Genomic DNA, 26,099 nt, shown 5'->3' on the forward strand with positions numbered 1-26,099 from the left:
GCTTATTTATTCGTAGTTCGATTTCACTGAAAACAATGGGAGGCAGAATCGGGCTGGATCCGCCACAAAATCAGCAGCACATTCCATCATGTGAACATGGCCTTAGAGGCCATGCATGCTCTCCTAGGATTTCTGCTAGGGCAGAGAATTTGCTAAAACTATTTTAGTGGCCAGGCCATAAGACTTTCATAGACAACAGATTACAGTCTATAGTGGCAGTGGCTACCTGTGAATCGTACATCTACTGGATATAGATTATAATAAAAGCCCGTCTTTTTATCTACACGCTATGCGATGAGCTATTAGTTCCTAAACCTCACATTCAGCAGATTCTGAATGAAAGCCATAATCCAGATATTTCAGTGTATGTTTCCTCTAAATATTTCCAGATGCTTGATACAAATAATAGAAAGCCAATTAAGACGCTCTTCAGCGTGTGTAAATTAACTGTAAAGCAAAATTAATAGCATACTGGGAACCAGAAAGAGACATTTTCTAGGCTGAATTACCCCATTATTGCTGAGTGACGTCTCGGATTTTGTTACAAAGTGATATCCAAACGTACACCCCCACCGGGCTATGCCTTAAGCACATGATACAATGTCACAATAGAAATAACTATGGTCTATCACAAACAAATGACTCTTCATGCTCCATGGTTAGGGGAAAAGCTATAAGAAATGGAGGAGGATTTACAAAGGAAAAAAAAAAAAAAAACAGGGAACCTAAACCACCAGTTTGTACCATGTAAACCACCCCGGCTTCTGCAGTTTGTACGGCAAGTCAGCAGCGTGTAAATATTAGAGAGCTGCGCTGTCTTGCTACAGATAATCTTGGGGAGTGGAATCAGACGCCCACTCATCTTATATCAGATAACCCCTTTAAACGCAAATGGAGGGATGGATACGACTAAGAATTGAGGTCCTAAACCCCAGCAGCCCAAGCACCTACTGTGGTGGTTTCAGGGCCCCAAACTTGGTGACAGATTTCCTTTAAAGTGGTTTTACCACAAATTACACTTATCTTTTATCCACAGGGCAAGTGATAAGTGCTGATCAGTAAGGGTCTGACCATCGGGACCCCCAGTGATCACAAGAATAGTTGTCCACTAGTGGCTCAAGTGAATGGAGACCCCCCTTCCCCATTCTTGTAATCACTGATATAGGGTTAAAGGGATCCATTGAAACTCATTTATTTTTTCACTAACACGTAGGAATTGCATTAAGAAAGGCGATTCGTCTCCTACCTTTAGATGTCTTCTCTGCGCCGCCATTCAGTATAAATCCTGGTTTTCGTTGATATGCAAATGAGATATCTCGCAGCACTGGGGGCGGGCTCCAGTCCCCAATGCTGTGAGAGAACTCTCCAGCGCCGCCTCCATCTTCTTCAGGAATGTCCTCTTCACGAGTCTTCCTCCAGCACTAGCTTCAAACTTCTAGGCCTCGGGCAAAGCAGACTGCGCATGCCCGCCAGCCACAAAAAATGGCCGCTTACACAGTACTGTAAGTGGCCATTTTCTTGTGGCCGGAGGGCATGCGCAGCCGGCTTTGCCCTAGGCCTAGGAGTTTGACTGCCTGCGCCGGATGAAGACGCGTGAAGAGGACATTCCTGAAGAAGATGAAGGCGGAGCTGGAGAGTTCTCTCACAGCATTGGGGATGCCCCCAGTGCTGCGAGAGAACTCATTTGCATAACGACGAAAACCAGGATTTATACCGAACAGTGGCACGGAGAAGACATCTAAAGGTAGGAGATTAAATAGCCTTTCTTAAGGCTATTCCAAAGTGTTATTGAGAAAAAAAAATTTAGTTTTAATGATAGGATCCCTTTAAAGGATTTTCCAGTTCCTTGTGCATTTTTCATAAAGATGACCTATTCACATGATAGGTTATCAGTATATGAACTGTGAGGGCCCAATATTGTTATGAAAAACAAATTTGGGACTATTAAAGGGGTTATTCAGGATTAGAAAACATGGCTGCTTCCTCATCTCATGGACGTGCAGCAGCTAATCCTTACTGACCCCTTTAAATGGCCTGATGGACCAGTCATTTATATTAAGGAAAATACAAGGAAAAATAAAAAATAAAAAAAGTTTATTTTTCGAGGCTCTTTAGATAGTAAGGTTAGTGTATATATTGTATTTTGAGAAAGACTTAACATCCTACAAATATTATATCCTACAAGCTTGGATGTTTGTTATTCAATCACGCAAAAACGGCTGAACGGATTTGAATTAAAGGGGCTCTATCAGCAAAATCATGCTGATAGAGCCCCACATATGCGTGCATAGCCTTTAAAAAGGCTATTCAGTTACCGGTAAAGTTATATTAAACTACCCCCTCCCCCGTTTTAAAATAACCTAAAAAAGAATGTGCTCTACTTACGGATCGTGCACGCTGGGCAGGCATTCAGGGTGTGTCTTCATCTTCTTCCCCGCCTCTTCTTCCTCCGATGTCCTCCGGTCCCGTCCTCATCCGGCGCTTGCTCGCAGACATTGAAAAAAAAAAATAGCCTGGGCGCATGCGCAGTAGCCGTAGTAGAAGCCGCGTGCTACTGCGCATGCGCCCAAGCTATTTTATTTTTATCAGTGTCCGCGAGCAAGTGCCAGAGGAAGACAGGACCCGAGGACATCGGAGGAAGAAGAGGCGTGGAAGAAGATGAAGACTCGCCCTGAATGCCCGCCCAGCGTGCACGATCCGTAAGTAGAGCACATTCTTTTTTAGGTTATTATTTTAAAACGGGGGGGTAGTTTAATATAACTTTACCGGTGCCTGAATAGCCTTTTTAAAGGCTATGCACGCATATGTGGGGCTCTATCAGCATGATTTTGCTGATAGAGCCCCTTTAAATTCAGCACAGAGATAGATTGTAACCTCGATTAACACATAGGCTACTTTTTATGCCGGTAAATGACATGGCTTCAGGACAGTTATGAATTTATGTTCACATACTATATTACACTGCTCTTATCTCAGCTTCTGAGAAAGCCAGGGCTGTTATCTTTCCATGTAAACACTCAGCTAACCCTCAGTGGATTGTGTACACACATTTGCATATTATCTGATCTGCTCCAGGCTGACCCACTGGATGGGAAAACACCTTTAATCCAAATTAGCAGTTTGCTAATATTAAACATGTAGGGAAAAAGAAATTCTAATTTGTTGCAAAATTCTAAAACAGCTATGAAGGTAGCCAGAAGTCACAAAGCTCTCCTCAAGCGGAGCTGATGGGGATCAACGGCACCAACAACACACTCATCATATGGTGTCCCAGCGAACTGCTGAGATGCCAGAATAATCACAGGCACAGCATGAGGAATGAGTTCAGTGGCAGACCAGTTTAGCTGCCGAAACGCCAGAGCACGGATCATCGACACCAACACGCTCATTATATGGATTCCCAGTGAGTTGCTGAGATGCCGGAACAATCACGGGCACAGCGTGATGAATTCGTTCAGTGATAGGCCAGCTTAACAGCTGCCGAAACGCTGGAGCAGGCGGATCATCAATGTCAACACCACACTCATTCTATGTAATCCCAGCAAGCTGCTGAGATGCCGGAACAATCACAGGCACAGCATGAGGAACAAGTTCAGCAGCAGGAAAGCTTAAAAGCTGCTGAAACGCCGCAGCAGGCAAACCATTGACACCAACAACACGCAGACAAAGTCGCGGGTGGAGACACACACAAACCACATGCGTGCAAAACTGGGCAATTCTTATAGGGCCACTACACAAACAAAAAATGAAAATATACCCATGCGAAGCCGGGTCCTTCTGCTAGTCTACAATATTTCTTCCTAAACACCAAAGTTTCACAGTTCACAAGTAAAAGCTCTCCCTACATGTTGTACAGCATGAAGTGCAGGAATTTTAATTACTACAATTTATGACAATCTTAAAACATGACTCAAATTTCATTTTTGGGCTTATGTCATTTTATGGTACTTTTGAGAATTCTGCCTGCAAAGATTTCCATGAAGCCATGATTCAGATTTGTGCGTTCCTTTCTTTATTTTGTAAACCAAAATGTTCACTTTTAAAGAAAGGATCGCTTTCCAGAACCAGCAGCTTTTGGGAAATACAGATTTCTGAATACAACAGAAACACTAACATTTAACATACAACACTTAAGTATGATATCCTTCACTTTCATGAGCTATACTGCAATGCAAATGGTAAAAAAAAACATAAAAACAGCGGTAGTTAAAAGGTTTTATTTTTGGTCAGAAAGCAGCTTGCTGCAGCAGAAACCTTCCACCACGAAGCTGTTTGCAAATGGAAGCTTGTTAGCTTATGACCCACCCCTATATAGCTAATCTGTCAGGCGCTGTAAAAATGCTTAGCTCAAGTTCAACTCTTCTTTTCATCACTTTTAACTTGAAAATGGCGGACCCTTAGCAGATCCATTATAGTCAGTGGTTAGTACTGATGCCCTACAGCGCTGCGGTCCTAGATTTAAATCTGACCAAGGACACCATACAAGCTCCGACCAAGAAGCTTGAGCGTTCTCCCCATACTGATAAGGAATTAAGAATCCGGGCATCCCTAGTTTGGCAGAGTCACTTATCAAGGCTTTTAATGGGGGAAAACTTTATAGGAATTCTGTCAGCAGTATCAAACAAATGACAGTTGCTTGTAGGGTGGTTGCAACACTATCCAAAGATCCCAGATTCAGGAAAATGAACATTTAATTTTTATACAGTTTAGCTTAAAAAGGGCTTTGGGGGCTTCTCTTCTCTCGTCAGAGCTGGTTACGTAGAGCAGAGGGTGCGGACACGCCACTAAAGCCCTTTTAAGCTAGTTTGAGTATTTAAAAAAAATAAAAAAAAGTTGTAAAATTCTGATTTTCATAAAAATGGCATTTTTTGGAAAGTGCAGAAAGAGCCTTACAAGGGACTGTCAGTCTGATAGCACTTTTTCTGCTGACACACTCCCTTTAAAAGGGGCTCTCAGATTTATTTTTAAAAGAAATATTTTAATGGCAGGGGATATGTTATAGTTTGGGCTTATCTCTGGTCCTGTTTGTCATCACGTTACAACTGCAGTCAATGACTGACCTAAATACACACACGGCACGTGGCTGCTGAGGTCACCTCTTCCGAACTGGTAGAGACCAGATAGCAGAAGTTAAAGGTGACGTTTTCTTCTAGTTTATACCATTTCCTGCCATTAAGAGGTTCTCTCTTTCGTCCACATGAAAGCCATTTTTCCCAGCTGCCTGCAAAACTGCTCATACCAGTTGGATATCAAATTATGTAGATCATGTAGCATCTTGTACTTCATGGCAGGCCCCCTTTAACCAAACATCTACCATTGGAGGACAATTCACAGGCACACTACAGTCGGAACAAAGGTTGTGTGTCACTACAGCAGGGATACAGCACTGTCTTATCATTGATCACTGCTTAACAAAAAGTTACACTAATTGTCCGTTAAACAGTTTTAGCAATGGACAAGACAACCACAAACACAACAGGAAACATCTGGTAAGGTTTTCTTCAGAGATCCAGAAGCCTCCAAGGAAACCCACACAAGTAGAATGATAAAAGCCAGCCAAAAACTGAAGTACAATTCTGAAATATTAGTACTGTGTCTTATACTCTGCATGGACGAATCCGAACAAAAACAACATCTGATAAAAGAACACTTTGTTGTATTACGTAGCCATTACCATATTTCCTATTCATTTCTATGTAGCCATGCACAACTTGCAGTTACATTACAGTATACATTCAGAAGTGTATAATATATTAGATTTTGTTTGTTTTTTTAAATTACAAAGTGTTTAGGAAGGCATTCATTTATAAAAGGGAAAGCAAAACATGATAGGGGAAAAAAAACAAATGTTACTCACTTCACTAAACCCTCACCACTTCCGTTCTAACAGGAAACCTCACCGGACAGTCGGACCAATGATGCTAATAAGAACCAAAAAGTGCTCGATGAGTGAAGAAAACACCCCCCCACCCACACACACACGAGAAGTACGCTGGCCAAAAAAATTATAGTTATTTATATTTACACAGCAAGCATATACCCAGTTTCTCAGGGGTTTTTTTGGAGTATGCTTGAAATATAAGCCCTATTCCAAAAATAAGCCCTAGTTACAGTTGGGCTTAACTCCTTCCCAACATCTGCCGTGTGATTACGACAGATACCGAGTCCTTAACCCCTTCCCGCCAAGGGCATCTTTCGATTATTCGTTTTTGACTCCCCTCCTTCCGAATCCCATAACATTTTTATTTTTTTAATTTCTCTGCTCTCCGAGCCATACGAGGTCTTAATGTTTGCGGGACAAATTTTTCTTCATGATGCTGCCATTTATTATTCTGTACAATGTACTAGGAAGCTGGAAAAAAATTCTGAATGGGGTAGATCTGAAGAAAAAGTGAATTTGTGCGACTTTCTTATGGGCTTCATTTTTACGGTGTTCACTGTGCAGCCAAAACGACATCACCTGTATTTAATATTTCAGTACGATTGCGAGGATACCAAATTTATATGATTTCATTTACATATTAACCCCTTAAAAATCCAAAACTGTGGCAAAATATTTTTCTAAAAGTCGCCATATTCTGACAGCCTTCACTTTTTTATACTTCCATGTACAGGAACGCAATTGGAGTCTTTTTTGTAGGGTCTGGTGTACTTTTCAGTTATACCATTTTCGGGAATAGCTATTGCTTTTTTCATTTTTAATTCAATTTTTTATCAGAGGCAAAACAGTTAAAAAAAAAAAAAATAAATAAACCGTGGTTTGGCACTTGACTTTTTTCTCGCTACAGTGTTTCCCGTACATAGCGTAGCGTGCAATATAAAAGTATAGAATGACAGGCCGGGGAGCCTTCACAAGACTTCTGTCTGTCATAGAAACGGGACACAGGCCCCGGAGCTTGCTCCGGGTGCCTGCGTTCACTGGGAAAATAGTACCTCGGTCAGCTTTGACCGAGGCGCCAGAGGGGTTAATGCATGGGCACCGATCGCGGGCATTAGCGCCGGGTATCTGCTGTATAAAACCACAGCCTCCATAGTTAAACACCCGACATCCGCCGCAATTGTACAGCAGATTTCGGGAAGGGGTTAAAGATGTCGGGAAAGGGTTACAGATGGCGGGAAGTAGCGCCGGGTCTTTGCTATCAGGATCCACTGTATTGGTAAGCATTGCATTTAGTGTCAGACCCCCCCCCCCCCGCCCCTTCCCCCCAAAGTATTAGATCTGCCCCAGAGCCAGTTCCCACTGCGACAGCAGAGACCTAGAGCTAATACCAGTGATCAAAGTCGAAGACAAGCCTCAATAGTAATGTAGTAAATCTCTCAGACCGCAATACAATTTCATTTCAGTCTATGGAACAATTGCAGGTTCAAGTTCTTTGGGGAAGGTTAAAAAAAAATGAAGTTAAAATTATATACAGCGCATATATATATATATATATATATATATATATATATATATATATATATATATATATATATATATATACACACACACACATACACACACACACACACACACACACACATAACCCTTGAAATACCCACTTTCACTAGCATATGTATAAAACAAACATTTCTGTGAAACACATACACATTAGGTATTCCTGTGTCCAAAAAAAAAAAAAAAAGTGAGCTACAAATTCATAAATATTTTTTCCATACATGAATGCCACAGTGGGAAAATAAAAATAAATATCAAAATTTATCAACTGCTATTTAAATCGATGTTTTGCCTCTGGTAAAAAGCGATCAAATGTGTGAGGATTGCTCAAAAAAAATAAATAAATAAATAAAAAAATTAAGACTTACCCCAAAAATAAGCACTCATTTTTTCGGACAAAAAGTAAATAAATATAAGACCCTGTCTTATTTTTGGAGAAACATGGTACTTGTACAGGATAAACGTATTTTAAGGACTTGAACAAAAGCAAGTGAATTTATAAAATTAAAAATAAAAAGTAAATGTCCCAAATCAACCCAGCCTGGACTTAGCGGAGGGTCTTAGATTTTCTGGTACAAACCACATTGTTTCGTTTTGTTCCACAATTGAATACACAGAAATTACTGTCAAGTAACACATAAGCCTAACACTTAACCCGAATAATAGAGGCAAGCCTGGCCAAAGCCCGTGTTTCTATAGAGGGTTAGGGAACTGAATACACACTTAATAGAGGTAAATACAAAGGAAACAAAAATCATGACACATGGGAAGAAAAATAAAAAATAAAACTACCGTATATACTCGAGTTTAAGACGAGTTTTTAAGCACAGTTTTAAAATTAAAGTTGTAAATCCCTCCTTTCCCTAGAATACATATAAAAGTAGAAAATGACTGTGAAGCACATACACATTAGGTATCCCTGTGTCTGACAGTGCCCGGTCTACTGAATATAGGGGATCTGCAGTGCTCCTGTTCTGTCAGGTAGGGGTTAATAGGAGCACTGCAGATACCCTATATCCAGCCAGACTGAATTCCAAGTGGGGGAAAAAACTCAGTCCTCAAGCTCAGGGAAGGGGCAGACAAACAACCAAAACACCCCCCCCTGCAACTACTGCACCCAAAAACTCCGACCATTTTAATTTTTGAAAAATTACCAGTAGCTGCTACATTCCCCCCCCTAGGCTTACAGTCAATAAGTTTTGAGTCAATAAGTTTTCCCAATTTTGTGGTAAAATTAGGGGCCTCGACTTATATTTGGGTCGGCTTATACTCGAGTATATACGGTAATATTAAATTTCCCAATATCAACCCTGAAGGATTCAGCAAAGATTCTTTAATTTCCTGGTACAAAGCATACTTTTGTTCTTACACAATGGGACAATACACAGGCTTATATGTTACTTGAAGGTAATTTCTGACACTTGACCCAAACAATAAAAGCAAATCTGGCCAAAGCCCGCGTTTGTTTAGAGGGTTATTAAGGGAACTGAATGCACACTTAATACAGAGGTAAATACAAAGAAACGGTCAAATCATGACACATGGGAACGAAGGAAAAAACAAAACCTTTCAAAAAGGAAAAGTTTACACTAAAGATACTTAAGACACTATTCACACAGCCAAGCCATGTTTTTCATGGATCCATGCAATAGGTTTTCTCTTCATAGCCCCATTAACCTCTATGGGTGAATGTGATGGACCCAAAAAGCAGTTCCAGATAGACAGAAAAGGACAGCATATTCTGCATTCATGGAACACAGACCGCACACAGCCATCTGTACTGCAATCTATGGGAAATTCGTAACAAAGCTATTGAGGCTGGACATAGACCTGCCTCAATAGCTAGATTACAATGGTGGGCCTGGGAGTCTTAACGCTCCCAGCTTTCATAGAAACAGGACAGCTTTCACAATGACCCTGCAGAGGAGCCGTCCTACACCATACAAGGTACCGGCCACAGGTGGAATTTTTACACTTTGGGGAGAGGGGTCCTAACTTGCAACGCCCGCGAACAAAGTGAACTCTGATCGCAAGCATTACCCCTGGATCTCTTCTGTAGAATAGAGCGGAGACCCAGTAGCTATGATGGACACTTTGCAGCAGAACAGGCACTATCCTTAAACACCTGCCATCCACCACATCATCTACCATATACATTTCCTCTGACTACAGCAAATTCAATTTTTTCTCTAGCCCCCATCATTCCTGCTATTTTCAGCACCCACAAAGCTAAGTTAGGTTGGCTGTAATGGAGTGCATGCCACAGTCCAGGAATACCCACCTGGCAGTAGAACACCTGAATAGCATACTGGGTGCTAAAACCAACTGAAGAGTTGTAGTAGTTGGAGTTGCTGTAGGCCAGGGCCACACGTCGTGGGAACACTGCAATTTACCTGCAGCGGGGGAAAAATTAAATAATCGCAGTGTTTTACAATCAAAGCAAACTGGATGGGATTCTAGAAAATCCTATGCCCACTTTGCAGTAAAAAATGTGCTGCAGACACTTGCAGATTTCCAAAATCATTGTGGTTTTGGAAATCGCAGCATGTCAATTATACCTATGGAAACACCGGCGGTTTCCCCATAGGTATAATTGAAACAGAAAGTCTGCAGAGGAAACCTCTGCAAACTTTATCTGTAGCGCTGTGAGAAGAACTGTGATACATTGCTGCCATGGTTTTCCCCACAGCACTTTTTGCCGTGGAGCACCATGTGGGGCCTTAGCCATAAGGTTCTTTTAAACCACTCGGTACTAACACATAATGTTCTGTCATATAATGCCCGATTTCTGGAGAGTTCCTGCGATTTTGGCATCTTTTTTTCTCTTCATTTTAAACATACAGCTGTGAATGCAGACTTGTGGTGTGTATGAACCTCATCACAGCTGACATTTTATTTGCATAAAGGATTTGCCTTTGTTTGCACTTTAGTTGTATATTTGAGTTTGTGCAATTGTTTTATATTCCTGCTTTGTCGAAGGTGGTTGTATATATGTTGGATTTTTAGATACTCAAAAATTTTTAGTTTTTCTAGCATTATAGCGGCAAGTTCTGGTTGATGCTTATTAGGGTATATACGTTTATTTACACTATTTTTTGGAAACGTGTTTTATGTGTACCTGCCATCTTTAGGTGCAACTGTATGATTAAAAGTATTCTTTAAAAGGGATTCAATCATTAAAATGGATTTTTTCCCCCCTAAAACGTAGGAATAGCCTTAAGAAAGGCTATTCTTTTCCTACCTTTGGATGACTTATCCTCGCCGTCGTTCCGTAGATATCTCGGTTTTCTTCAGTACGCTAATGAGTTCTCTTGCAGCACTGGGGACCGATCTCGCATGTCTGCGGCCATTTTCTTGTGGCCGTAGTAAGCTAGTGTAAGCGTTCACAAGAAAATGGCCACAGGCATGTGCAGTCTGCTCTGCATGCGTGCCATTTAAAGCCAGAAGAAGCCATTGGAAGAAGATGTTGTGGAGAGGGCGTGTTAGAAGACAAAAGAGGCCATTGCTGGAGAGTTTTCTCGCAGCACTAGCGACGCCCCCAGTGCTGCCAGAACTCATTAGCATACCAAAGAAAACCAGGATATCTACAGAACGGCAGCATGGAGTACGTCTAAAGGTAGGAGAAGAAGAGCCTCTTAAAAAATTCCATTTTAATGATTGAATCCCTTTAAAAGGGGTTTCCAAGTTCAGGCCATGGCTCCACATCGTGTGAACTGAGGAAACCTCCATGGACTTTCAATGAAAAGCACTGCGGGGAAAAAACTGATGTGTTGTCTCTTGCATTTTTTCCTTTTTTTTTTGTTGCCGCCCACTATGTGGGGCCTTAGCCTCAAATGGTTTTTCATACTGACCTATCCACATAACACATCTCTTTTGGCAGCCCGGTCCACAGATTCCTCCACGCTCACATACATACTGTCTACTTTTTTTCACTTTGGCAATTCGATGATCTGATTAAGGTCCTAAGTGGGCTGAAATGTTACCATTAACTGTTGGTTTGCATATGAATAAAACAAGCATTGAATGCAAGTGAGTGCCCGAACTCTTGATCTGTACTGGGTCAGACACTGAGAACCTGTACAGATCAGCTGTTCTGGCAGCCTTCAGGAACCAGTAGCTGCTGTAGTAGATGGGCTGCGCACGCAGCTCTTATTCAAGTACAGTCCTGTGTATAGATTAGTGATTTTGGAGAATTGCAGCACCGCTCCTATTACTTAAATAGACTGACACAGCTGGTCTGTGTGGGGTCCAGATCCCATACTGGTGATCCCATCCTGCGTGATGCCAGAAAATGGACACTGCTGTCAACAGCCTGTTAAGACATCTATAACTGTTGCCCGCTTTCAGGGAATATACAGGGCAAGAATCAACAACCTTCAGAACTCCAGACGCAATGGAACTACAACTCCCAGCATGCCCCAGTCACATCTAAGGGCAAGTCCAACAAAAACAGAGCAAGGCACGATGGGAGTTGTGAAAATACTGTTGTGTGAATAAGCCCTTGGTTTCGAGGACTATAAAGGCATGATTGGGCCAACAGAGATTGGGAGACAGGCTCTCTCATCCAACATCAGCGTCTGACCTCACAAATGCTCTTCTGGGATAATGGGCAAAAATTCCCAATCACACTCCAAACCTGTAGAAAACCTTCCCAGAAGGGTAGAAACATTTTAGCTGCAGCACGGAAACAACTCCATATGAATACCCAGAGATTGGGGATGTCCGAAAAACATCTATAGGTAGATTTGAAGATGTCCGATTACTTCTGAAGTCTTTCGTTTACGGTTACACTGCCTAATACACAGTTTACAACCTGATCCTAGTTTCTCCATCCCAGTAAGGCTGTGTTTTTGCAAAAACGCATATACGGTTTTTAAGACTACATGCAATTTTTATATAAAACCGTGTGTGTTTTTAAAGGGGTATTGCCATGAACATAATCATATCTACATTTTTAAATAATCAAAAATTAAACATTTTCACAAATATAAGTAGTTAAAAATTTTGCAGAGTTTTAAAGATTTTCTCTAACCATCTTAGTGGTGACAGTCTGTTGTCTTGATCAGTTGCCAATGGATACAACCACAAATGCAGAAACTTTCTATGGTCTGGGACTTGTCAGGAACCCAGCAATGATTTTCTTATTGTAGCCGGGTTATCAGGCAGGGCCACTTAGGGCTAGTTCACACAGGGATAAGCGACGCACATTTTGGTCCTGATTCTGATGTGGGAAGCCGCATCAGAATAGGACCAAAATACACCTGCCACGACTTTCACACTCAAATGAATGGGCCTAGTCCGGAGGGAGCTGCTGCGAGGTGGACGCCGGGGCTGACTCCGCCGTGGAATCCGCCTGAAGAAAGGACAGCTCGTTTTTTTCTGTGAGCCGGAACATACCACTCATGGAAAAAAGGAAGCTACTGGTCTACATAGACCTCTATTGTGAGGGGTGGATTCTGATGTGGACACAAATCCATCCCCTCTTGCCCTGTGTGAACGAGCCCTAATTGTATCAGAAAATATCCCCCGCTACGATAAGGAAATCATTGCTGATTGTCTGACCTTAGAAAGTTCCTGCATTCATGGTTGCATCCACTGGCAACGATCAAGACCACAAGACTGTGACCAAGATATTTAGAGGAAATCTTTAAAACTCTGCAAAATATTTAATTACTTATACTTAAAAAAAATGTGGAACTTTTATTTGTCTACAAATTTAAAAATCACTTTCTTGGGAATATCCCTTTAAGGAAACACACAATGTGTGAACCCGGGCTAATACATGCTGTGAGGTCTGTGCCAGGATGCTGTAGCTTTACCAAGTTCCGAGGTAGTAGCGCAGTCACCTCCTGGACTGCAGTTTCCTTTCTCAGCCCCTTCTCTCTAACAGAGAAAGACGCTGAACAGAGTGTGAGCGTCCATCCCCCTGCAACAGCCTCTCTCTAATTATATAGCCATGGGCATAACTACCGGGGTAGCAGCGAGCCAGGATTGGTAAGTGATGCCACGGGTCCCACAAACACTATTATTATACTCGGGGAAGGGGGGGGTCTTTTCATTACCCCCCCCCCCCCCAAGTATAATGATCAAAGGCCCAGGAGAGGTAAGGGAACAAAAAAGAAAAAAAAAAAAAAAAAACCACTACTGTTATTTACCTCTCTGGGCAGACTTTGAACCTATTTGTATGACGTCCCTGACGTCACATGACTGGGGCCTGCGTCCTTAAGCGTTGTGACACAGGCCCCTCTGTCACGGGTCATTGAAGATGGCTGCCATCAGCGAGGAGTGAATCGGAGCCAGTGACAGGTAAGTAACAGACCCCAGAGTATAATAATTGTTTGTGGGTGTCAACAATGGAGCTTAATACTGTGTGCAGGGGCCACTATGGTGGATAATACTGTGTGCAGAGGCCACTATGGGGCATAATACTGTGTGCAGGGGCCAATAGTGTGCGCAGGAATGCGGGGGGGGGGGGGGGGGGGTTGTCAGGGTCTTCAACGGCCCGCCATTCCTAGTTACGCCACTGTATATAAACCTGTGTGATCTGCCATGTATTTTCCTTCCCCATCTACAACTACATCCTAGGTAGTCTGGCCTCCCACCCACTACATACTCTGATCAGCTGTTTTCAACCTCCTCCCCCCTCCCTGCTGTTTTCTACAAGAAAAAGCTGATGTCTTGTTAAATCCATGTTGAATTCAGCACATTAACCATCTTTGTGAAGAAGTTAGACATGCTCTACAAAAGCAAATAGTTTTCTTTTGTGGTTTTTTTAATGAAGAAAATTTACAAAGTCGCTTAATTTTGCATTCAAGGAGTCCATGAACAATACATGAAGTTTCTCTGCAAGGGTGCCCATATTCTTGAAATGGCAAGACAAACATAAATTGATCTTTCAGGTTAGAAGTTTTTCCTCCATTCATGACCTATCTGAATCAATTTAGAGAGGAATCTTCAATCTTTACTCAGTTCTATACCTGCAAATATCAAACACCCATCACACAGATAAATAACATACCAAACATAATAATGGACAACAGTGCAATGGGTCATAGCATAAGTTTAGGATAATACACGACAAGTTGTCAGTCAAGGACAAAGGCCCAACTATAAAAAAAAAAAATAAGCAGACAATTTCTCTTTTCCAGGAATATATATATTTTTTTTTCATGAGAAGATCTCCAGCATTCCTCTTGCAGTAAAGGAAGCTTTTAGCAGCATGTTTTATACATTCCAGTGGAGGAACCATTAAGGCTTTCAATGTTTAACCCTTTTGCCAGGGTGAACTACACATACACATTCTTTTTGCAGTAGCAATCTACTATCACATGATAAGTTATAGAAATGACTGACCTTTAATACATGGCCATGCCATGACCACCGGAGTGGAAGATGCTCTTTGCATGCCTCCTCAGATATTCTCTGAACTCACCTAGAAGTAAATGGAGAGAGCCATGCACAACGGCCATACCATGAAGGCTGGGAGATCCCCATTCTCCAGATGCTCCCATCGGTAGCACCTGGCCACACCTATGAAAGTTTTATGGCATATTGTGTGGGTAGCACCAGACATTTCCCATATTGGAGGCTTTATTCAAATCAGTCAGTTCACGGCATTGTACAGAGGTTCCCAAACTTTTTTTTCTCGTAGACCACTTTCAAAATTTTACTGGTGTTGATGGACCCCCTGCTGCTACATTTCTACCATATTCCCAAAACTCATCAAAAAATGTGAAGATTAGATCCAACCTAGACCCCCGTCGAGTCTCCCGTTGACCCCTGGGGGTCCACCTAGACCACTCTGGGAATCACTGGCCTAGTATAAATGCTTTCAGATCTGTGAACCTAATATGCTGTCCTATGTAACCACAGTGAAAAGTGTTGTGCTTGTCTATTGGGAGCACTGAAAAAATGCCAAAAATACAGGGGGGCAATTTATTAAAGTGAACGCACCAGTTGTATATTTTTTGTGCACACCCATTTTTTACCAGAAAATGTGCTACTTCATAATCTTTCCACCATATTCGCCATGTCTGGAAAAAAAACTGAGGCAGGGATGCCTATACCCAATAGATTTACTATGACTTAAGATAAGATAGGACAATCCTTTAATAGTCCCACAGTGGGGAAATTTCAGCATGTTACAGCAGCATAGTAATACAGATACAGGATAATACACAGTAATATATTACAGAAGTAGACACAGATATGCTGAGAAGAGAAGATATACTAGGAGTCCATAGCAGCTAAGGAACAGAAGAGAAAGAAGGAAGACTTCATAATCATTAGTTCTCTGTGCGGAGTGATCTTCGCTCGGTCTGATGTAGATTATACAGCCTGGTCACAGTTGGAAGGAAGGACTTGCGATAGCGCTCCTTCTCACACTTGGGGTGAAGCAGACGGTCACTTGTAGTGCTGCCAAGTGCCATCAAGGTCCTATACATGGGGTGGGATTTGTTCTCCCGCATGGAGGTCACCACAGACAGTATCCTTCTGTCACCCACCACCTATACTGGATCCAGGGGGCTCTCCAGGACAGAGCTGGCCCTTCTGATCAGCCTGTCAAGTCTATTTCTGTCCCTGGTTGATATACTGCTCCCCCAGCAGGCCACACCGAAAAAGATGGCTGAAGCAACCACAGAGTTGAAAAAGGCCCTAAGAAGTGGCCCCTGGACTCCGAAGGCCCTCAGCCTCCTGAGCAGGTAGAGTCTGCTGTGACCCTTTGTGTGCAGCGCCTCCAGGTGATCAGCCCAGTCTAGTTTATTATTGAGGAGCACACCCAGATACTTATAGGTCCTGACTATCTCAATGCATGTCCCTTGGATCTCCACCGGGGTTCGAGCACTTCTCGGTTTACTAAAGTCCACTACCATCTCCTTGGTCTTCCCAGCATTAATCCTGAGGTGGTTCTGCTGGCACCATTCAACAAAGTCCCGGTTTAAGTCTCTGTATTCCATATCGTCGCCATCAGTGATAAGGCCGACTATAGCAGAGAAAACTGGCATGAGGTATAGCTAAAACCTACATTACCCACGGATGGAGTATGATTTCAATTCTGGCACTTGGGACCTCCTGAGATTCTCCAGAATATTAAAAGGGGTTATACAGGGACTTAGGCTGGCCTTACACGAACATATGTTAAATCCGCAAATGGTCCACAATTGTGGTTTCTCAATTGCAGACACATTGTATTCAGTGCAGACTCTTTCACTACCGGATATTTTATCCATGGCGTGTTGTGCCATCACCGGGGTCTGCACCGAATACTACTGGACTGCAAAGTCACGGATATCACTGCACGACACTTTGCAGATGGACACGGATGTCTGCGGAGAGTGAAAATTAGTGTTGCTGATCAGCAAATTGTGGACAGCAAAAACCACTAGTCATGTAAGACCATCCTTACTTGTTCCAGACATTTGTTGAAGTTGGACCCAGAAGTATTGGACTGGCTCCAATTCCTTGTCACGTAATCAGAAACAGACCCCCTTCTCCCCAGTCTCCTGTGTTACGCCACCTTCTCTGCTGTTTTGACAGGAGGTTTCATATGCTATGGGGGCTAGCTTTACTATAATTAGCCAGCCCCCAAATCACAGGTAACTACCTGTGAAAACAGAGATAAGGTGGAGTGATACGGGGAGTGGGGCTGATCATATGACAAGGAGTAAGAACCAGATGAACTCTGGATCCAGCTTCAACAAATGTCTAGATAACATAAGGTTAAGGCTAAGTTCACACGGGGTATTTTGAAAAAAATGGTTCCCATTTAAATCAATGGGAGCCAGTCAGTTCTTTTTTTCCAGGAGCAGTTTGTTCCGGCTGCCGGAAAAAAAGAAGTGATATGCTCATTCTTCAGACGGATGCCGCGGCGGGTTCAGCCGCAAACGTCTGACTCAAGACACCTCCCATTCATTTGGGTCTAATCCGGAGCAGAGTACCGGGACTGGATGTAGGTGCACTGTACCGGCATCAAGTTGTAGCTACCCGTATCTTGGACCGGAATCTGAGGCGGCCTCCGCGGCAAATTCCGGTCCAAAATACCCCGTGTAAACCCGGCCTAAAGGGTTTTTTCATCTCAGGATAGCAGCTGTCCTCCTGTCTTCTCTCCCCTCCACTTCCTGATTTTTATCTCATTCTTGCATGGAGCTCTTGCTTGTTCTAAACAGCACAGTAATCTCTGGATTTACATACACAGATAACAGAAACTGCTAAACAAAGATATCTAATCCTTATCAGGGCTGAAAACAAAGCAACATGCAGTGAAGAACCTGTCTGAAGAAAATATAGATGGTGGACCTGTGAACAGGACCATAACCTAGGCAACCAGGTATAAACAATGAGGAGAGAGAAGTAGCTGTATCTGGCACACAGCAAGACAGAAAGCAATATATTGGGTAAAACACTTCAGTTAGCTTTGGCTACAGGTCTGAATATGATCTTTGAGAGATGGGAATACCATTTAATTTAAAGGGGGGTTTTCTGGGCAAAAAAAATATTTTTAAAAATGGTCTGTTATGAGCCCATTGATAGCACTAAGTGCACTCAAATATCTTTAGCAGTGATTTGAGTGATTTCTGGCCTTCTCTGGGAGCTCGTGGTGTCCTCTGTATTTGTTTACATGGGTAGCTTCCTGCTGCCTTAGGCTACAACTACCATGATGCATTGCAGTTCACTCAGATCCTCCCTCACACCCCCCCCTAGCTAACTAAGCTCAGTCCCCCAAACCCCTCCCCACCCCATCACACTTACCTGTCTTGTCGTCCTGGAGATGACTGAGGTGCCGCTGTCCTCTCTTCTGCCCACACCTGGGATCCGGAACTGGCACCTGTGCAGTAGAGCGCCGGCAGAGGCCACGCATTCGCAATAGAACGCCGTTTCTTTTTGCTTCTGCCGGCGTTCAATTGCGCAGGGGCTGAATCTCTTGTAAAGGAAGGGACAGCAGAAGAGGGCGTGAGCATTGGTGAGTATGAGAGGAACAGGGGAATTGAGGAGAGGACAACTGGTGCACAAACACATCCCCCCCCCCCCCCCATCTCCAGAAACCGCAAAACGGGAGGTCACCAGGCAATCAGAAAATGTACTTGGGGTTTCACATGACCACCCCAGGCACATGGGTAAATATACATTTTTTGTTTTTAAAGGGCGTAAATTAGAAGTTAGGCAGGGGAAGGGGATTTGGCTTAGCGGTAAAGTTTTCATTTATGCCACACAACAGTTAAATCTCTGGATAACCTTCTTTGTGCTCTATTCGTTTTTTTTTTTTTTGTTTGTTCTTTTTTTTAATAGGACCTGCTCTATAAATATCAGAAAGGAGTAAAGCTCAGGCTGCATTTGTATTAAAGCCAAGAGTCGCAGAGGAATTGTCTTGTCTTGGAAGAAGGCTGTTACTATACAGTACTAGGGCTGGTTTAAGAAAACCCCCTTTAAGCTAAGGCTCCGTAAACTGCCGTAAACGCAGTGCTAAAGCGCTGCGGGAAGAACCGTGGCGTGAACGCATTGCAGTTCTTCCTGCAGCACTTTGAAGAGAAAGTCCATGGAGGAAAACTCTGTGAACTTTCTCTTGCCATTATATCTACAGGAAAGCCGCCGGCATTTCCGTAGACACAATTGACATGCTGAGATTATCAAAACCGCAACGCAACAGCATGACCGCGCTGCGTTTTTTTTTCCGCAAAGTGGGGATGGGATTCGCATGAATCCCATCCACTTTGCAAGTACTGTATAATGAATCCTACCCACTTTGCAAGTACTGTATAACGCCGCATTTCCTCCGGGAAAATTGCAGCGTCTCCGGCCCATGGGGCCCTGGCCTTAAGAAAGTAAGTATAGTTCAGTTCTATGAAGAAAACACTTTTCTGCAGTGACTGACAAATTACTGAGCATACAAAGACACCTGACAACCAGCACTCTCATTCACATTAAAAAGGTTCAACCGACATACTACTATTTTTTTTTTTTAAACTTAAGCAAACCACATAGATAAATCTTCACCCAAACTTCCATTTTTAAAATTGCCTAAATTAAAGAGTGGGGGTCCAACACCTGGGACCCCAATAATGAGGTGTTTGAAGAGGCTGCAGTGCTATTACATAGCTGCCATTCAAATATAAGGCCATCCTAACAACAGAAGGGTCCACCAGAACGGAAGCCACTTCTACAGAAGAAGAGAACAAACGCTCTAGAAAACATGCAACACGTAAATATGTCCTGTGCGACCAGGGCTGTAGAGTTGGCAGACCAAAGATTCTTATCTTTCCACAGCTCGACTCCTTCATAAACAGGTAAGAGCAGTGAAGCTCTAATATTTCACGAAAAGAGCTAGTGACTCAATTCTTATGATAGTAAATAGTCGACAAGTTATGTATCTAATTATACAAACACTGATAACTACATACCATAAAAATAATGAATCATTTCATTTCAACACTGAAGTTTTTTCCGACTCTCTGGTCCTGGCTCCTATTTTTTCAGAACCTGACTCCAACAGCATCATAAATGGCTGACATCAGGGTCAAACGGTGGCTCAGTGGTTAGCAGTGAAGCCTTGCAGCACTGTAGTCCTGGGTTCGAATCCCGCCAGGAACAACATCTGCAAGGAGTTTGTATGTTCTCCCTGTGTTTCTCCCATTCTACAAAGACATACTGATAGGGAAAAAAAATGTACATTGTGATTCCTATATGGGGCTTACAATCTACATTTAAAAAGAAAAAAAATAAAATAAATGGCTGACATCTAAGGTCAGTCAGACGCAATAAAGCAAAAGAAAAAAAAAAAAAGCCAATGATTGATTCCTCTGAAAGTAAATATGGAACTATACAATAGTAATGATACTGATTCTATAATATAGTTATTTATAATTTTATTCTAAAGCCAGAAAAACTTTTTCCCGACTCTACCTCCACCCACAACTGGCCCCGACTCCAACTCCCCAGCCTTGGGTCCCACAATGCCCTGCTCTCCCGTGACCAAATACGTTCTGTATTTAGCTTGCGAAGAGGAAAACTTTTTCTAACTCTTGACAAAGTTTCTCAGAATTGTATATACTGAAGAAAGTGTTTGCAAGCATTCCTCCTGCCCCGGTCGCCATCTTGACACGCTTCTTGTCCATTATCATATTCCCAAAGTATCAAGTGCGCACTCACATGTAAACAACTGGAGTAAAGGAGCCCTAATATCATATTATACTTTATATGAACATTGCTTACATATCACAACGATATTTCTACATTCTACCCCAACGAACGGTTTCCTGTTTCTAGCCGCTGCCTTCTTGCACAATACTTGAGATAATCTGCGCCGTACACAGGGAGATGAGATAGTCAAGGCCAAGAGCGGTGTAATTGTATAAGCTACGGGGAAACATTTCGGCTAAAGGAGGACTATTTTAGTCCATTAAGAGATGATTAGTGTCCTTATAAGGTTATTTCAGGACTCCATTGTCATTAGCCACGAACGGTTAACCCCTTGACGCACAGGACCTAAGCACACTGTCACTAGCCATAGCTCGCTGTGCGAGTCAGATTTATGCAGGTTTATTAGGACCTGGTATTTATCTGTTCACGTTCGGCAGAAGCAAACAGTACTTGATAAGTTGGTATCCCTGAAACGGCGCTGTATTTTCTATCAAAACCCAAGGACTCATTCTCGTGTTAGGCGATATGTTCCGTTTTAACAGATCCTTAAACTCATGTCTATGAGGGATTAGTGAAAACTGAACAGAATTAGGACATGGTTCATCAAAAATGGACATGGCTAGACCCCCGACCATTAACGTTTTCACTGTCGTGTGAATAAGGTCTTACCAATGTACACGTTTGTAAAGAAAATCAAACAAATCCTCACTTTATTTCCAACCTCACATCGTATCATCATCTACTCCATGCGTCAATGCTACCATTCGCTTTGACATAAGTGGTGTCACTCCGCTCCGGACCTTTTGTCAATCACATTATCTGTGTTAGCACTGGCATAAAGATGATGAAACAATGGGATTCCCCTCCCCCCTCCACAAAATATAATAAATGGTTTCTCCAATGTTTAATTATCACACAGCCGTGCGCCTGCGAGGGATTCGCTCAGCAGTCCCAAGGTATGCAGATTAACAAAGAGAAAGCTGCGTCTAGAGACGGATAGCAATGCTAGTATAAGGCTCCTTACTCACATGTAAGATGATGACCGGAGAGTGATTAAGATGCGCCCTTCTTCTCCGAAGGTATCTGCTTTACAGAAGGAAGTATTGGGGGGGGGGGGGTGAAGGCACTGAGGCAGAATATAATGGGTCAAACACGGGCTAGTTCAGCTGCCAGAGGGGGTCCCTGACCTATACCCCCTCCTACTGCAGATGCAATGGAGAGCTGTTGCTAGTAACTAAAGGCTTAATAGGGGGAGGTGTGTCTTATCTATACTTAAAGTACATCTTCATCTAAGCTAGAAAATAAGCAGAAGACTGGAGATGATGCAACCATTCACAGCAATTAAGAATTTAACACAATGTCCCCAGTGACCAGTCCAAAAGCTTATACCCCATGGACCGGCATGCCCAATGACAGAAGAGCGGGCACGGAGCCAGCGGTGAAGGAGCACGCTTCAGAATCAACACGTTCTACTACTTGCCAGCTTATTGCACTACCTCCCTGCTATTATTACATTGGGTGGGGTTAGGATATTTGCAGATCCGGGGCACAGGTCGCCTCTGACAGGCTGGGATTAGATAAAAATAACATCACAAATCAAACAAGGCCGTGTGTTCAGTGTGCGCTATGTAATCTGCACCACCCAAATAAATCCACAGGACGGGGATTGGGCTTAGCAGATGGATACAGACGGGTCTAGAAACAGTCAAAATACACCACAAACAATGTAGTCAATGATAACTATTTACATGACCTAAGGCGCTTTAATATACATATCAAATCAGAAATGTATACAGTATAGATTGTAGTTTATACACGAGGGGAAGAGTATTTTATATGCAGGCCAAGGGTTAAAAAAAATACATATATAATAATAATAATAAAAATAATAACCACCATGGTAATCCCGGAAGTACTAGAGATCATATATGAACCCTATAACGTCTATAGACCTGGTAAAATATGAGGCGATACTTCGAGAGATTACACATCACATGTTACCTGGGACAATCCTAGTAACAGATACTGTATCTTTACATGGTGTCCATAATGATGGGAGAAAAAGTGTCAACAGATAGTTAATGTATACGTAATCAATGTATATAACGCGAAAAGTCACTCCTGGAGCTTCTATGTAAATAATATAAAAAGAAGAGGAGGATTCGGTATCTATATACCAAACGGGGGTCTTGGATAAGAGGGGGCGCTCAATGACTATAGTCATAACATGCATGTCCCCAAGTATGCACTTAGGCACTCAAAGGAGATGACATGATGAATATGACAGCCACATGAATGTATTTACATAGAACTGAGGAGGTCATGAACTTGTAACATGTATAATAGACAATAACAGTATTATAAGTAGCGTAGTACATGTTAGTAGTAGCAATAAGGATGTGAGTGATAGCGGTATTGATTATCTTCAGACTGCGGTATAGTCAGCTATTACATAATAAGTGGGGGGCTGTGATCGGGTACTTTATATAATAAGGCATCAGATATTATCGATTACCCTCAGTGTATTTTCAGGGACACCTACTGCCAGCCCAGATACTGGAACAACATGGTAAATCCAGATATCGAAAAAATACACAGCAGGTCAGTGGCTCCATATACAAAGCATGCGCCGTTTTCTATGTATTGGGCCACTTTATTGAGACGGACGACCAAAGTGGAGGTTTTTTTTTTTTAATTTTAGAAGATATTATATCTGACCAGCTCCTTGTAATAATATACCAGATCCCTCTGTAATAACAGGTTATACCTGACACCCCCCACCTTGTAAGAATATATTAAAGTGTAAATGTTATATCATATGGAAGGTGTCAGGTATAGCACATTATGACAAAGGAAGTGAAAGGGGGGGGGGGTTCATATAGATCAGTACAAGGGGATGACGTACAATGATGAGCTACAATAATATAAAGTATGATATATTACTACAAGACGAGGGGGGGGGGGGGTCAATTATAGTATCACAAGAGGTGAGGGCTCAGGATTATATCCGGAGAAGGGGCAGCAGCTTGGATATAAAAGTATATTACACGTGGTAGGAGACAGATAACATACTATACAAGAGTTGGGGTCAGAACCGATATATTAGTACAAGGTGAGATAATGAAAAAGGTGTAACATTACTACAATGGGGGTGAATATTTTGGCACAAGACAATGGGAACAGATATAACAGTGTAAGGGTAGGTCAGATACAATATTAGAAGGAATGGGGGGGTCCGTATAATACATTACTAAAGGGGGCAGATAGAGTACAATATTAAACGGGGGGGTCATGTATGATATGTTATTATAACGGGGACCAGGTAGACTATCTTAGTACAGGAGGAAGATGACAGAAGGGAAGGTCAGATCTAGGTTATTACACGGGGGTCAATATAATAAATTATTAAAGAGGGGGCTGGTAGAATATGTAAGTGGGGGTCAGGCATCACATGCTATTATAATAGGGACTAGGAAGAATATTGGACTACAAGAGGAAGGGGACAGATATACAGAGGATATCAGTACAAGGTAAGGTCACGTGTTATGGGGGGGGGGCAGTATAATACATTATTAACCCCACGTTTAGGTTACATGGCTGCCGCCGTGTATGATCAGCAGGGCAGGCTCGGCACACCTCGTGCTCCACAACTTGCAGCTCACAGATGGGGGAGAAGTTGCAGGAAGCCGCTCGCAGTGCGGAAGTTATACCCGGAATATACAGTAACTGCCTGACTGGACCGTGCCAACCCCATGTGAGGAGGGGGGGTTAGAGTGAGTTTGGCACTGGCCGTTTTCTTCCGGTATACAGTAAGTGAGTGACCGGACAGTGCCACCCCTAAACCTGCGAGGGGAGCACCGGTCGCTCCCCTCCCCCTCTGATTGTGTTATAACTTATAGCGCTATGTAGAGCAGCGGTCTAGCAGGAGTGTTCCATCCCCCCCCAGGGGGAGCACCGGTCGCTGTGCTCCCGTGTACTTAGTGAGTGAGGGGGAGGACAGGAGATTATCCACTGACAATAGCAGCGCCGTCCTGACTGACACTTACATACCTGTCACACAGCAGCCATGGCCGCGCTCCAGTCACAGCCCGCGGGGTGACTATTACAACAGGCCACAACTAGAAGAGGTTTGTTTTGCTTCCCTGCTGTCAGTTGTTCTGTCACTCCGGACCAGCCCGCCCCTCCTCCTGTCAGGCAGACAATACACGCAGTCACCACACGCAAACAGATCTCTCACCTACACAGTGGATGAGCCGGTGCCGCCAGGAGTCGAGTTCCCGCCGGAATCCCTTCCTCTCCGCCGTGCACCGAGGGCTCCGGCACTGGGCAGCCATTCTGTCGGTTCCCTTTTTCCATCTGCGTCTGACGTCACCGTTCGTCACTCACAATTCACTCCTCGCACAGGCACACGGAGGAGGGGGCGGGGCTAATGGCCCTGACTGACAGGCGGCTCTTCCTGCCCGGGCGCGGAGTGGGCGGGCTCACGCGTGATTGGCAGCTCGAGCTGTCACAGGAGTGTGGTCGGAAGGGACAATCCTGTGTGTCAACGTGTCCTTGTGATGATTAGCATTGCCAATGTTAATTGTACATATTAATGATGTGACTTGTGCTTTATTAATTCTGCAGACTTCAGTCCTGGAGAGAACACACTTTGTGTGACATCCTTTGTACTAACATGTGGGTGTGACAATTTTAAGGAAGTGCTCAGAGCTGACCATGTGTTGTACCCCATATGCAATGTTCGTTGCTCCTGGTTGTGACCCTTGTTGTGACGTCCCATGATATTCAGTTGGACGTTTGACAATGGGGACTATCCAGATTTTTGATTTTGTCCTTTAGCCACATAGACACGCTGTCTGAAGAATGTGATAATAAACTGAACTACAACAGATAAGTATTGTAACTTAGTTAGAAATTCCTATGGTGCAAGACCAGTGGTGTAACTAGGAATGGCGGGGCCCCGTGACGAACTTTTGACATGGCCCCCCCAACCGACACCGACGACCTCGACCAACCCCCTCCTACGCGTTTCTGCACGTTCTATTATGCCCCATAGTGGCCCCTGCACACAGTATTATCCCCCATAGTGGCCCCTGCACACAGTATTATGTCCCTTAGTGGCCCCTGCACACAGTATTATGTCCCTTAGTGGCCCCTGCACACAGTATTATGCCCCATAGTGGCCCCTTCACACAGTATTATGCCCCATAGTGGCCCCTTCACACAGTATTATCCCCCATAGTGGCCCCTGCACACAGTATTATGCCCCTTAGTGGCCCCTGCACACAGTATTATGTCCCATAGTGGCTCCTGCACACAGTATTATGCCCCATAGTGGCCCCTGCACACAGTATTATGTCCCTTAGTGGCCCCTGCACACAGTATTATAGTCCTCAGTGGCCCCTGCACACAGTATTATGTCACACAGTATTATGTCCCTTAGTGGCCCCTGCACACAGTATTATGTCCCTTAGTGGCCCCTGCAAACAGTATTATCCCCCATAGTGGCCCCTGCACACAGTATTAT

At 43.2% G+C, this 26,099-nt stretch overlaps 1 protein-coding gene across 2 annotated transcripts in view; it reads right to left on the bottom strand.

The window, feature by feature from the left end:
* The window catches only part of LCORL (ligand dependent nuclear receptor corepressor like), a 74,485-nt gene extending 49,547 nt beyond the window's left edge, over positions 1–24,938 (bottom strand). For both annotated transcript variants that reach the window (XM_075259781.1, XM_075259790.1), the window contains exon 1: positions 24,810–24,938. In XM_075259781.1, the coding sequence (XP_075115882.1) occupies positions 24,810–24,906 (97 nt within the window). In that variant the 5' untranslated portion in view covers positions 24,907–24,938. The remainder of the gene's footprint in view (positions 1–24,809) is intronic.
* Positions 24,939–26,099: the final 1,161 nt, after the last annotated feature.

This window comes from Leptodactylus fuscus, chromosome 1 (genome assembly GCF_031893055.1).
Source record: "Leptodactylus fuscus isolate aLepFus1 chromosome 1, aLepFus1.hap2, whole genome shotgun sequence".
NCBI lineage: Eukaryota > Metazoa > Chordata > Amphibia > Anura > Leptodactylidae > Leptodactylus > Leptodactylus fuscus.